This window comes from Neoarius graeffei, chromosome 13 (assembly GCF_027579695.1).
Source record: "Neoarius graeffei isolate fNeoGra1 chromosome 13, fNeoGra1.pri, whole genome shotgun sequence".
NCBI lineage: Eukaryota > Metazoa > Chordata > Actinopteri > Siluriformes > Ariidae > Neoarius > Neoarius graeffei.
In genome coordinates, this window is record NC_083581.1 from 35,882,923 (window position 1) to 35,895,910 (window position 12,988).

At 45.3% G+C, this 12,988-nt stretch overlaps 1 protein-coding gene across 4 annotated transcripts; it reads right to left on the reverse strand.

Moving 5' to 3' along the window:
* Positions 1-3,018: 3,018 nt before the first annotated feature.
* Positions 3,019-12,658, reverse strand: LOC132896086 (uncharacterized). Of its 4 annotated transcripts, XM_060936805.1 has the most exons (6): positions 12,235-12,655; positions 11,003-11,045; positions 7,145-8,162; positions 6,773-6,928; positions 3,899-3,985; positions 3,019-3,748 (listed from the first exon to the last, which is right to left on the reverse strand). In XM_060936805.1, the coding sequence occupies exons 3-6, from the start codon at positions 8,141-8,143 to the stop codon at positions 3,434-3,436; spliced, it is 1,557 nt and encodes a 518-aa protein (XP_060792788.1). In that variant the 5' UTR covers positions 8,144-8,162; positions 11,003-11,045; positions 12,235-12,655; the 3' UTR covers positions 3,019-3,433. The 4 variants fall into 4 exon arrangements, with proteins under 4 accessions (XP_060792788.1, XP_060792790.1, XP_060792789.1 ...); XM_060936807.1 differs by lacking the exon at positions 11,003-11,045 and having other exon boundaries at positions 3,899-3,982; positions 12,235-12,658; XM_060936806.1 differs by lacking the exon at positions 11,003-11,045 and having other exon boundaries at positions 3,019-3,745.
* Positions 12,659-12,988: the final 330 nt, after the last annotated feature.

Below are 12,988 nucleotides of genomic sequence, written 5' to 3' on the forward strand. Positions count from 1 at the left end.
GCTGGTGACCCTCACCGAGGGTTACCGCATCCAGTTCTGCCGCCGTCCACCACGTTTCATGGGGTCAAACACCACCGTGAGCCATCCGGGGAAGTCCCTCGTCCCCCGGCAGGAAATCGCCACCCTCCTGGAGAAAGGAGCAGTCTCTCCCGTCGACAGGCAGAGACAGCAAGGTGGGTTCTACTCCAGGTATTTTCTGGTTCCGAAGGACGGCGGTATCCGCCCGATCCTCGACCTGAGGTCCCTCAATTCCCACTTGAGGACCATGAGATTCCGCATGCTGCGTACAGTGGATGTCTTACACCACATCCAGGCGGGCGACTGGTTGTCACCTTGGCCTGAAAGACGCCTACTTCCATGTTCCCATTGTGCCACACCACAGGCAGTTCCTGCGGTTTGCCTTCGAGGGCCAGGCTTTCGAGTTCAATGTTCTGCCCTTTGGGATATCGCTGGCACCCCGTGTGTTCACCGGGTGTGCGGCAGCGGCATCGGCACTACTTCAGGCAAGGGGTTTGCGTGTCCTGCCCTACCTGGACGACTGGCTTGTCTGTTCACGGTCAGCAGCTCAGGCCCGCACCAACATCGCGACTGTGCTCTCGCATGTCGTAGAGCTGGGGCTCAGGGTGAATTACAAGAAGAGCTCGCTGGTGCCCAGCCGGGAGACGACTTTCTTGGGCGTGCACCTGGATTCGAGGTCGTTGATGGTAACTCCCTCCCAGACAAGGATCCACAACATCCGCCTACTGCTTGGCCGCTTCGGACGGGGTAGGTCACTCGCCCTGAAGACCTTTCAGCGCCTGCTGGGCATGCTTACGGCAGCCTCCTCTCTGGTCCCGCTGGGACTTCTGGACTTATGCCGCTTCAGAGGTGGTTCAACGGTCTCCACCTCCACCCGGTGCTGCACGGGCGCAGCACATCAACGTGCTGGAGCTACGGGCTGTGTTCCTCGGCCTACAGCACTTCCTCCTAGGCCTGACCGGCAGACACGTTCTGGTGCGGACGGACAACGCTACGGTAGTGTACTACATCAACCACCAGGGAGGCACAAAGTCCCTCCAGTGCTTGGAAGTGGCTGGCCAACTTCTGCGGTGGGCCCATCGACATCTCTTGAGCCTGCGTGCCATGTACTTGCCAGGCACTGCCAACAGGGCAGCAGATCTGCTGTCCCGCCAGGACCCCGATCCCGGGGAATGGAGACTCAACCCAGTGGTGGTTCTCGCCATCTGGGAACATTTTGGCAGGGCAGAGGTGGACCTCTTTGCCTGCCGGGAGTCGACACACTGCCCTCTGTGGTTCAGCCTCCACGGCCCAGTCCCCTGGGCCAGGATGCGCTGGCGCATGCTTGGCCGAGGCAACTGCTGTATGCCTCCCCCCCTCTGCTGCTGATCATGCCAACCCTACACAGGGTTGCGATGGACCACCACGGGCTGCTGCTTGTCGCCCCCCCGGTGGCCGGGCAGAGTGTGGTTCCCAAGTTGCTGCAACTTCTGAACGGCGACCCCTGGTGCCTGCCAGTGAGGACTGACCTGCTATCACAGCTGGGAGGGCAGATCTGGCACCCGGATCCAGCCCGTCTGCAGCTCTGGGTATGGCCGCTGAAGGGCCGGACCCCCTGCGAGGTCCTTGTGAGCCGGCAGTGGTCAATACCATTGCAAGCTCTCGGGCACCCCCCACCAATGCCCTCTATGCCAACAGATGGAGGCTTTTCTCCAACTGGTGCTTAACTCGGGGGGAGGAGCCTACATGCTGCCCCCTGCCGACCATTTGACTGTTCCGCCAGTCTCTGCTTTTGATAAGGGTCTTACCCCTGCCACCATCAAGGTCTATGCAGCTGCCATCTCTGCTCAGCATGCCAGAGTTGGGGGAAGGACCGTGGGGTCCCACGCCTTGGTGGCACGTTTCTTGAAGGGTGCTCTCCGGTTGAGACCCCCCCCGACGGAGCCGGGTACCCACATGGGACCTTCATTGGTGCTGCAGGCTCTCTGCGACGCACCGTTCTGAGCCCCTGCTCACGGCAGACATTTCATGGCTCTCCCTGAAGACTGCTTTTCTTCTGGCTATTACATCGACGAGGCGCGTCGGGGAACTACACGCGCTGTCAGTCAGTGGGGAGTGCCTGCAGTGGCACTCCGGCGACAGTGGGGTCACCCTGTGGCCTAACCCCTCTTTCCTCCCAAAGACCCTCTCTGCTACCTTCGTCAACCAGCCCCTTAGCCTTGCGGCGTTCGAGGCGGGCCATGGTGAGAGGTCGGAACTTTTGTGCCCAGTTCGCGCCCTCAGGGTGTACGTGTCGCGTACAGAGGGCTTCCGTAGGAGTGACGCCCTGTTTCTGTGCCACACAGGACCATCGAGGGGTCTGGCGCTCTCTAAGCAGAGGCTATCCAAGTGGATAGTCGAGGCCATATTACATGCCTACAGGCACAGTGGCTTCCCGATTCCTCCGGCTGCCAGGGCGCACTCTGCACGGGGCGTGGTAGCCTCATGGGCATCACTGAAGGGCGTGCCCCTTTCAGACATATGCAGCGCAGCCTCCTGGGCTTCCAGCTGCACCTTCACCAGGTTTTACCGTCTTAATGTCGTCCCACATAATCCTGTGGCGACGGCTGTCATTCCAGGCCCGTCGCAGCAGCACTGGGTACGGGTAGGCACTCCTCATGACCTGGTTGGTATTAGTCATCCATGTGCTGAAAGCACCGCCTCTGGCGGTCAGTAGAAACGAAATAGAACGAGGGTTATGTATATAACCGCGGTTCTATGAGTTTCGGATGACCGCCAGAGCTTGGCAGTCACTCGGAGTGTACACGAGAAGATTTGCCAAGAGGTCACTTCCTGGGTTTACCGGTCTTTTATGCCGGGGTCACGGGGTGACGTCACCCAGGTCACACGTGACTTTGTTGTTACTATTACTCGACCTGCACGTTCGTGTGATGGATATCCATGTGCTGAAAGCACCGCCTCTGGCGGTCATCCGAAACTCATAGAACCGCGGTTATATACATAACCCTCGTTTTCCCACAAAGAAACCCACTTTTGGGGATAATTTTCAAATAAGTCACCTAAATGTCAAAAGGAACTTTTGAAAACACGTTAAATCTGTTATGCTCCCGATTGAGATTTAGTCAGTAGACAAAGCCCATGAGAAGAATGCAAGCTTTGGTGAGTGTTCTGGGTCCTATAAATGATGTGAAGGCTGAGAGGGAACTTACCAAGTGGACCAATAGTACACTGCAATAAAATTCAAAAATCAAGAAAGATTGCAAATTCTTAAAAAAAAAAAAAAATCTGTACAGGCCCATTTGTACATTATTGACGTCATTACAAAAACACTCAAGCGAACAAGAAGCATCACTCAAAGCCTTTTATGAACAGTTATGAAAAACTTCACAGTAAAGTCAATTGCACCTTCTGCTTGAGCTCTAGTCACATTTCCCTTTTAATGTAGCAGTTTCCTCCTCAGAGAATCCACTTTAGGGGAGACCTTCAAATCATCTAACTCCAAAAGCAACTTTTGAAACACTTCAAATGTGTATTTCAATTTTGGAGGATAACTGAGATTCAGTGAGTACACAAAGCCCATGAGCAGCATGCAAGCGTTGGCAAGTGTTTTACAACCACCTAATACCTCTGTACCATCAATCACAATGATGACATCAGTTGGGGGGGCACCCTCTGCAGCACTGCCCAGCACAAGGATCTTGATCACATTGTCTTTGAGGTCTTGTTCGATGACGTCCTTGGACACATCCTGCTAAACACAAGAAAAAGAAGAACCATAGTGGTCAAAAACTGCACAACTCCCACATCCCAAAACTTTAACTGCAATCTTAAAACGGGTAAAAAAAAAAAAAAAAACCCTGTAAAACGGGTGGGACACGCATGCACACGCACAGACACATACCTGGTAGTCTTTAATGAGTTCCTCTGTCGATTCTCCCAGGAAAGGGATCAGACAACGGATGACCGCATCATGGCTATCAATCTGCTTCTGTATAAAAATAAGCATGAATAACTAAACTAAGAAAATTAAAAAACACCACAATTACAGTCAAGCCAATTATACTGTGAAATCAGCCTGTCCAATTGGAAAGCAACACTGATGGTGTATCAATTTCACCTACTGTTGGGCAAATTGAAAAGTAAAACAGGCGGAAAAGACTGTTTTTCTCTTTCCCAAGACACCCCTTAAAAATGAGTAATTCTGTCTGTTGCCTCCACAGACCATTTCTCTATTCTGCTTCTTTCTGGCTGATGTTTTAGTTACATTTGCACTCATTTGCATTTGTCAGCGTCTCATGCCTTGATGAACCATAAAGCGGTGACCATCACTCGCTGGAGATAGTGCCAGTTGTGCAAGATGGAAACTTCAGTGCGAGCTGTGGCAAGAACATTTGCCGTGTCTCTGGACTCTGAAGTGTACAGAACATGGAAGAGACACCAGGAGACAGGCCAGAATGCCTGCTATTAGCATAGCTTAACATAATTATTGGAAGTATATAGACCCATTACAATGGTTCTATTTATTTCCAGTGGTTATGCTAAGCTTTGCTATAAATTTTTAAGCACTGCATCTAAGTACTGAACACACTGAAAAGAAAATGATATGCACATTCATGTGTAATATTTGGAAATACTTCAAATAAGTGAAAATCGAAAAAAGGGTGGACTGTTCCTTTAAGTGCATGTTTCTGCTCAAATGGTCAGGAACGGACTCCATTTGGAATGTATTACGGCCCAACTTCGACACACGTTGCAGCCCAACACATTGGGGTGCAATTCACATATGCCAGAGCTCGAACACTGGATGGAGAATGTTATGCTACCAGCAAAAGCATCTTAAGAGCACAGGGTGCAAATGGTGATAAGTCAATCTTGGTTTGTATTCTCTGCATCCTTACTGCATTGTGTGCTATTGTATGTCCTTGATTGTAAGTCGCTTTGGGTTTAAAAAGCGTCTGCCAAATGTAATGTAATCTTGATGTTCTCTGACATACACCAATCATGCTCCACAGTGTTTGGCTGCAAGCACATGCAAAAAAAGCAAAAGTGATCAAATCCTCAGCCAGAAAGAACAGATTTAGTCTGCCGTCTTGGGATTTTTCACTTCAGCGTCTGCCCAACAGTAGGGGAGACGAGTGTCTCCCCAGTCTTGAGACTTGGATAAGTGAGTGGAAATGTTTTTCAGGTGACCAAGTCATGGTCGGAATCCATCAGCACTGACGGTCAGCGTTTCCCGAACTCAAGTGTGATGCCCCTGCTAGTGCGAGTAACGCCCACTTACACGTCATCGCGACTCGCCAAGTACTGTTCCGAAGTGAAGACTGCTTTCAAGTGCCACGCTCTTGATTTCAAGGGTGAATCGTCGTTAGGGTGCACACGTCCACACACTTGCAGGTTAGTTCCATTGTACAAACGTCTGGCGTGCTAGAGAGTACTTCAGCTACGCCACGCAAGTGCACGACTACCAAGGCTGACACACCTGCAGGCGCGCACACTGCAGTTCGAGAAAGGCCCTGTAGCTTAGTTTCGCATCGTAGCTGCCATCTTGTGTCTCCACCAAAAGATTTTGGCCATAGTGAATAATTTACTCTATTTTGTTTCAAACTTTCCATGTGCAGTACAGTCACACAAAGCTCAAATCAACACAGAGGTCTTGACTTGGGCATTTTGGTTTGTGGACCATTTTCCAGTGCGGAAAAACCCTGAAGCACAGACAGGTTCTGTAGTGTTTGCGCTCCGCAGCGGTGGTCTGTCTGTGCTTCGACCGTTTCCCCTGCAGCAGAAAATAGTCCCCAAACTAAAATGACCAAGTTAAGCCCCAAGTGTTGATTTGCACTGTAATTTGCACTCTGTGAGAATGTACAGGACACTTAAAGTTATTGGACAAATATAAAGGAAATTCACTGACTTTGGGTGAAATCTTTTGATGGCTACTACACCTAACTAAGCTATTGTCAGTGCTGATGGATTCAAACAATGGTTGGGTCACCTGCAAAATGCCTCCACCCACGTTTCAAGTGTTGGGATGGCAGGTAGACAGTCAATTTGACCTGGGGGTGGCATATCCCTTTACATGCTTTCACCAAGATATCAAGAGTTCAGTTGAGATCCATTTAACTAACATATTGCCAGGGCTTCCCTTATGATAAAACAAAAGGTGCAGCCATGGCCTAATGGTTAGGGAGTTGGTCTTAAGATCAGAGGGCTGCAGGTTTGAATCCCACCCTTTACTCTCCCTACACCTCCATCCATGGATTAAGTACCCTTGAACAAGAGTAGAGTGCAAGAAAACTAGGGTGTACTATGTCGATTACACTCATACCCTACTGGAGTGTGGTTATCTTCAGCCACCAGTCTACATGCACACTGTATGCCATCAATCTGTTTCCTGGTAACTCAGTGTTTTCAGGAACATTGATGATCAAGCTACAAGCACACACATGGCTACTCATTGTTGATTCTCGTAGAGGACATCAAAAGTGTGTATGACAAAAAAATGAAAAAAAAAGAGAAAACATTCAGTGATGTGAGCAACACATCGGTGTTGGACAACTGCTAGAATTTATATTTTTTGTGAAGCACATAATTCCGTGTTCATACTGTTTTGAGGCCCTCCGCGAAAGTCTACAATGTAAATAGCCATGAAAATAAAGAGAATGCATTGAATGAGAAGGTTTGTCCAAACTTTTGGCCTAGTGTAGATCCTTACAAAATGTTGGAGAAGGCAAGTAGACTCTGTATTAACGAAAAATTAAGTGTTCATTTATGTTTTTACCTGACTGAGAGACTCCAACACGCTTTTTATTTTTGTGCCTGCAGTCCCACCCTTTGTCTTGAAAACGGTCAGGAGTTTTGGAGTGTATAAATCCATCTTCGACAAAAAGGTTCGGTCCAGTTGAATGGTTGTGATCCTCTTGAACTCCTCTTTCACCTACAAACAAATCAAGACATACACACACAACACCCAGGCACACACATTGAAATGTTTTAGCTTGAATGAAATGTACATATGTAGACATTTTTATAGGCTTTCATATACTTGTGTATACATTTAAAAGCTACATGAATGGATTGAAGACCTTCGAAATGAATTAAGTTATCTAAGTACCTACTCACTGCCAATAAATTGTGGCACAAACATGATTACCTGAGATTGAGAGAAAAGGGCAGGCCATCTCTCCATGACATCTGGGACAGCAGGCATCTGACTGACAACTTCCAGTCGTCGATATGGAAAGGTCTTCTCCATTTTTTCACTGATAATCTTGTCGTTGTTGGTCTTTTTTACTTCTGTAAGTAGATCTACTCTCTCTTCATCCATGGTTTCTTTTGTCTGTCCTAGTGGCAATGGTGGCAAATAATTTACTTCCGCCTTTTTGGGTCTTCTGATTCCTTTGGGACTAGAAGTCGTCTTTTTGTTCACTTCTAACTCTGGACAGGCTATTTTGAGCCCTCTTACTTTTGCCCTGTAATTTCCCATCTTGTACTTTATCCTTTGTTGCCATCCGTACATTCCATTGAACGAGCCTGGCTCTTTGAGGCATGGGTACTTCTCAATTAAGGCCTCGACTACATTCAGAACTTGAATTCCCGTAGGGTATGCTGTGTACTCAAATATTTTTTCAGCCAATTCTTCCAGGACACCGCTTGTCACTTTTGGGTTGTTTAGCAGGGTGCCTTCAGAATGGTAAGCTTGGTTTCCTGCCTCCAGGAGGAGCCGAATCCCAAAGGAGAATAGTGGAATTTCAAACTTTCTTGGCCATGGTTGGGAACGGTGTGATGGACTTTCATCAGATGAGGAAAGCAAAACAGTATCCTGAGATGCTAAAGATATGGATGACATGCTGTCTGATTCTGTTAAGTTATCATCCTTTTCTTCCACTGCACTGAGATCTAAAATGACTGGTTCAACTTGAACAACTTTCAGGGTACCCTTGTCTTGAACATCTTCTATAGAGGTCAATGTGAAGAACTGCCCCCCAAATTCTTCATCTTGATACATTAGAGTAAAGCCATCTGGTGTGCAGAATGTGCTCTGGATGACTAGCTTGAGATCCTGTAGAGTACCGGGGATACCTGATGGAAGAACCAATTTGTGGACTGTATGATCATCAAAGATGACCCTTAGCTTTGCAGGGGTGGACATCTGAGCAGGCAGGAAAACACTGCAAAAAAAAAAAAAATTTTTTTTTTTTAGTTCATTCTGACAAAAACATGTACGTTTTTGATCATCTTCCCTTGCATATCTAAAAGGGAATGGTGATGTGGTGTTTTAAAGTAACAACTTGTCGTCCTGCGATTGTGTACATAGCCAGGGGATAGAAATCAAGTAGCTCTTTAGGCTCAATTACTCGAAAGTTACGCGTGTAATCTAGCTCATAGCTCCTGAGGTGCTCATTGTACCATGCATTTAGCAGCTTGACAACAAAGACTATGCTATCCAACACCAGGATGATCTGAGAAACTTCAGCAAAGTCAGGTAAACCTGCAGTTGAACCATGACACAGCAACATTCCTGGTGCATAGCTTGTACCTGAGAAGGTCACCTTGTTTGAGACATGGACCATTGTGACGTTTGGATACTTGCACAGCACCAACTCTTTAATGGCCTCATTTAGTACATCTAATGACACTTGTGATGTTCTGGTAACAGACACAGATTTTTTGAGTACACTGTTCTCATGGAGACACAGTGCAACCATGAGTTGATGTTTTTTGGCAAGGGACAACAGTATGTTCCTGAAACAGCCTGTCTGTCTGACAATTTTTTTGAAGAAGCTGTGCTTCGCCTCGAAGCGCATTGTCCACAGGGCAGACAATGGACCAAATTCCCTTATGAGCTCAGGATAATGCTCAATGAAGTGGTGCTTGGGAAGAAGTTTCTCTTGGGGAAATACATCAAGAAATCTTTGTCGGTGTTCGGAGATCTTACTGTCCAAGTAACAGATGCTTTCCTCTGTATGAACTGGGGACATCACTAACTCCACTATGTCCTTCAAAACCATTAGCACTTGCCATACTGGATCACTCTCAGGTACTCTCAACCCTATCACAAAAGGCAAAAGACGCAGCAGGCACCAATTTTCATGCGCATTCCCTCCAACTGATCTTTTTGCAGCAAAATTAGCCGGGACCAAATGTGGGCGATTTGTTCGGTCAGTCCACTTGTAAGGGAACTGACCAATCAAGTTATTGAGTTCCACCAAAGAGAAATACTTCTTCTTGATGAACACATTCAGTGACAATGACAGCTCTAGGGGAACAACACCCTCAAGAAGGTCATGTAAAACATCAGGAGGGTAACCAGATGTCACATCAAAATAACACAGTTTTTCTGATAGTGCACACTGATTTTTCACCCCATAGCACGGATTGAGAGAAGGACTTGATAAAGCTGTCTGAACATGCATGGTGTGCTGCTCTTGCCTTCTTCGCTGAAAAACTCCTGACCTCACCTCGGTTGTCTGAAACATAGAGCGCTCTCCCAGACAGAATCGACAGACATGTGGTCCTGTGAAACTTTCAACAAATCCTGCCACCATATGAGCACCCAAATTGTCAGCCACTACGCTCACCACAGAGCCTTTGATTACTTTCCCAAAACTCGGAATATAAAGACCATCTTTCTCCAAGCTCTGAAGATCCCGCAATAGTGGCTCTAGCACTGTCTGGAATCCAAACTGTTTGGCGTCACTGGCCTTACAGAGAATGGCTAAGTATATACTCGTCAATGTCGATCTTGCATGTACTGGGATGTTCCCAATCACCCAATACACAGCAGTAACTTTGTGTATCTTGTGGGATGTCCCAAGGGGGTTGCAGATCTCAAAGTCATCAATATACAGGATAAGACTTAATCTATCCTCATCTGCAGAGAAAAACTCACTTTTCTGAAAATGAGACCCATCTTGAAAGGACTGATATTTTGCTGCACAGTCTGAGTTCCTTGAAGCAACTAGGCACTTTTCTTGACAATTTTTAAGTACCTGTGTCAAGGACTGCAGTATAGGAACATACTGGAACGTCTTATTTTCCTTCTTGTTCAGAATGTACTCTTTTGGTTCCACAACTGAAAAGTGTGACTTCATATATTCCCTCCTCCTATATGATGTAGTAAATGGACCATCTTTCCCTAAAGCTGAGCTAATAGGGTGTAACTCACATAGGTTGCTCACCAAATCGCTTAACAGAACTGAATCCAAGTCACATTTGTGTTTCTGGAAGGTGGACTCGACAACATGTCTCAAAACTGGTCCAGATGAGGAGCAGGAAATAAACTGCAACTCATCGACAATTTCATCAATGCACTTGTTTGGCACATTGTAACAACTCTCCATCTTAAGAAAGAGTAGTCCAAGTCTATCCTTGATAATTTCAGACAGATCCTCACATGGCTCTACAAAAACCTCAGTATTCTCTTCAGAAGAAATCACTAGATCATGCTGGACAATAGGACTATCTGAATGAGTCTTCAAGACCTCAGGCTTAAAATCTTCATGCGAGTGCTGACCATGTTTCCTGTGCTTATGAGTACAAAAGGTTGAATAAATGTTTGTACTGAAGCTACAATTTTTAAATACACATTGAACAACTTCAAACCTCTTCAAATGACTGTGTAAATGTTCAAAATACTGTTTCTCTGAAGAGAAGGACGCTAAACTGCAGCGCTGACAACTGAATGAAACGACCACCTTTGGTGCAACTGATTCCACATGATGACGGGAAAGATGGATCTTGAGAGCATTAAAGGTCTTAAATGAGCAAGGGCAATTTGTATATAGGCATGGTATGGATTGAGTATGGCCACCGTGTCCATGTTTGAGTCTGCAGTGCTTGAAAAGATCAACCCTTTTATTTGAGGTAAAGCTACAACTTTTGCACAGCCACCTCATGGTGGGACACCTAGGGCAAAAAACAAAACACAAAAGCAATTTATAAAATTATATTTCCGATGCACACGCACACACACACACAATATGCAGTTGTGATTGTGAGCTGAACTTACCTTTAATTGGGTGCCTCATGAAGGTAAAAATGTCCAGCTCTTCCTATAAAATAATTAACACAATGTACCATGAGTTCAAAAATGAAAATGTGTCTTAGATGACAAATACAAAATTAGGCAATATGTAAAGTGTTTCATTTCATGATCATCAAGTCCACTTCATTACAATTTCTTACACAGTTCATTCAACTGACAATTGATCATAAATCACAATCATAAAGTATTACAGTAAAGTTTGTCATATGAAGTATTAATTTATGGATAATTGTGATATTTATTCAACCTTCATATTGCGTGTTTTTAATTCAGTCATCATGTAAAGCATATTAAATGTAAAACTTGGCATGGACTTACTAAATCACTATCTAGGGTGTTTGCAAAGACACATTTGTACATTGTTGGCCCTTAAGCCACGATGCCAGAAATTTTCTCATTTACATTTTTACATTTTAATAACCTTAAGTAATTATCCTGAGCCTATGACGTTCACAACCCAACCACGCGAGCCTAGCGCCATCTTATTTTGATCATAATTGTTTAACAATTCAAAAACCGGTTTGTAAAGCACCGTGTTAAGGGCACAAATAATTCTACATCTCCTTCTACCCTTACTACATATCAACTCATCGACCAGCATCTGCCATTGATACAAAACTAATTAATAGGTTTAATCATAGTCATCAAAAACAGATCTGTGCTCTGTCACTTCAGCGTAGTTGACATGGAGTAGATATTGTAGCTAGACTAGTCCACTTGAACAAGTTGCATCATGCTAACATGATTAAGCTGACTTCTTGGTGCAAGAAATATACTTTCCCGTAAACCTCGGACTTAAATAAATTAACAGTGCATGTTTTGAGTTGATTTACAGTTGAAATGACTTCGACCACCAAATGTAAGCCTTGCGATATGGTTGCCATTTCAGAAAAGGCTATGTTAGTCCTCTAAAGCTAGATAACTAGCACCACGTGGATTGCTAGCAACTCCGCTAGCTTTCAGCTACAGCTTACCACTAGCAGTAACAAACTGTGCTTCCGTTAATATTAAAATGACTTCAGTCACAAGCATGTCGTAATTAGTAATACTGCCCTACTTTCAATGCAACACGATAGCACGAAAAAACATACCATCATATCCAACATGCTGCGATATTTCAATAGCCCAAAACGTGTTCAATGACGCTGGTTTAGATAAAGTTGCAAAGATAACTGAATTCGTTTTTACATTCTTACCTTAACCGTGGTGAATGTCCACACTAGGGTTAGCGTCTCAGGAAGGGAAGGGACCGATGACCATCAACGTACGGGATAGTAGGATATGTAGCCTACGAGGAGTTTCGTCTCCGACCACCACCTCATCTCAAGTTCACCTGGCTGCCAGCCAGACATCCTGTTGAGGAATGTCCAAACTCTGACGTCACACCACGACGTTCTACAGGCAACATTTTACTTGAATTTAGTAAGTAGTAGCTGTAGTAGCTTAATTGTCATGATTGTCAAGTATTTTTTACTAGAGTTATTACAGTTACATTTACACATGAATATGAGGACACACAATTACACTGAAACTCCAAGCACTACGCTGAATTATACATGACATGTTTAAGTAACTCTCAGAATTGATATATTTCTGTAAAAATTACTTTAATTGTCCTAATTGTATTTACAAGGTCAAAAAATCATTTTTTTCAGTGTAACTCGAAATAAACATTTTATTTATTCCGCTCAACTTTCATATACACAAAGCATGAATTTAAAGCTGCAATCCAGTCTTTTTATCATTATCTGCAGTGTACGGCAAATCACTTAGCATGCGTGATGACGTCAGGAGTTGCGCGCGTGTGCGTGTCCGAGGCGACAAAACCATTTTAAACGAGTCTTCATCCGGATGGCTGTCCATACAGCTGTGTTTGTTTATTTTATGGGTCATTATGATGGTGTTGTTTTGGGGTTGAACCCAGAGAGAAAGATGTTTTCCTGCTTCTTT

What these genes read in the sequence shown, in the direction of transcription:
- LOC132896086 (XM_060936804.1), bottom strand. Translation starts at nt 8,143, where the DNA reads ATGTCCACCCCTGCAAAGCTAAGGGTCATCTTTGATGATCATACAGTC. An exon ending in TGTTGGAGTCTCTCAGTCAG is followed by an intron (nt 3,986 to 6,772) that starts GTAAAAACATAA and finishes ATTTTTATACAG; the next exon opens with AAGCAGATTGATAGCCATGA. An exon ending in AACTCATTAAAGACTACCAG is followed by an intron (nt 3,749 to 3,898) that starts GTATGTGTCTGT and finishes TCTTGTGTTTAG; the next exon opens with CAGGATGTGTCCAAGGACGT.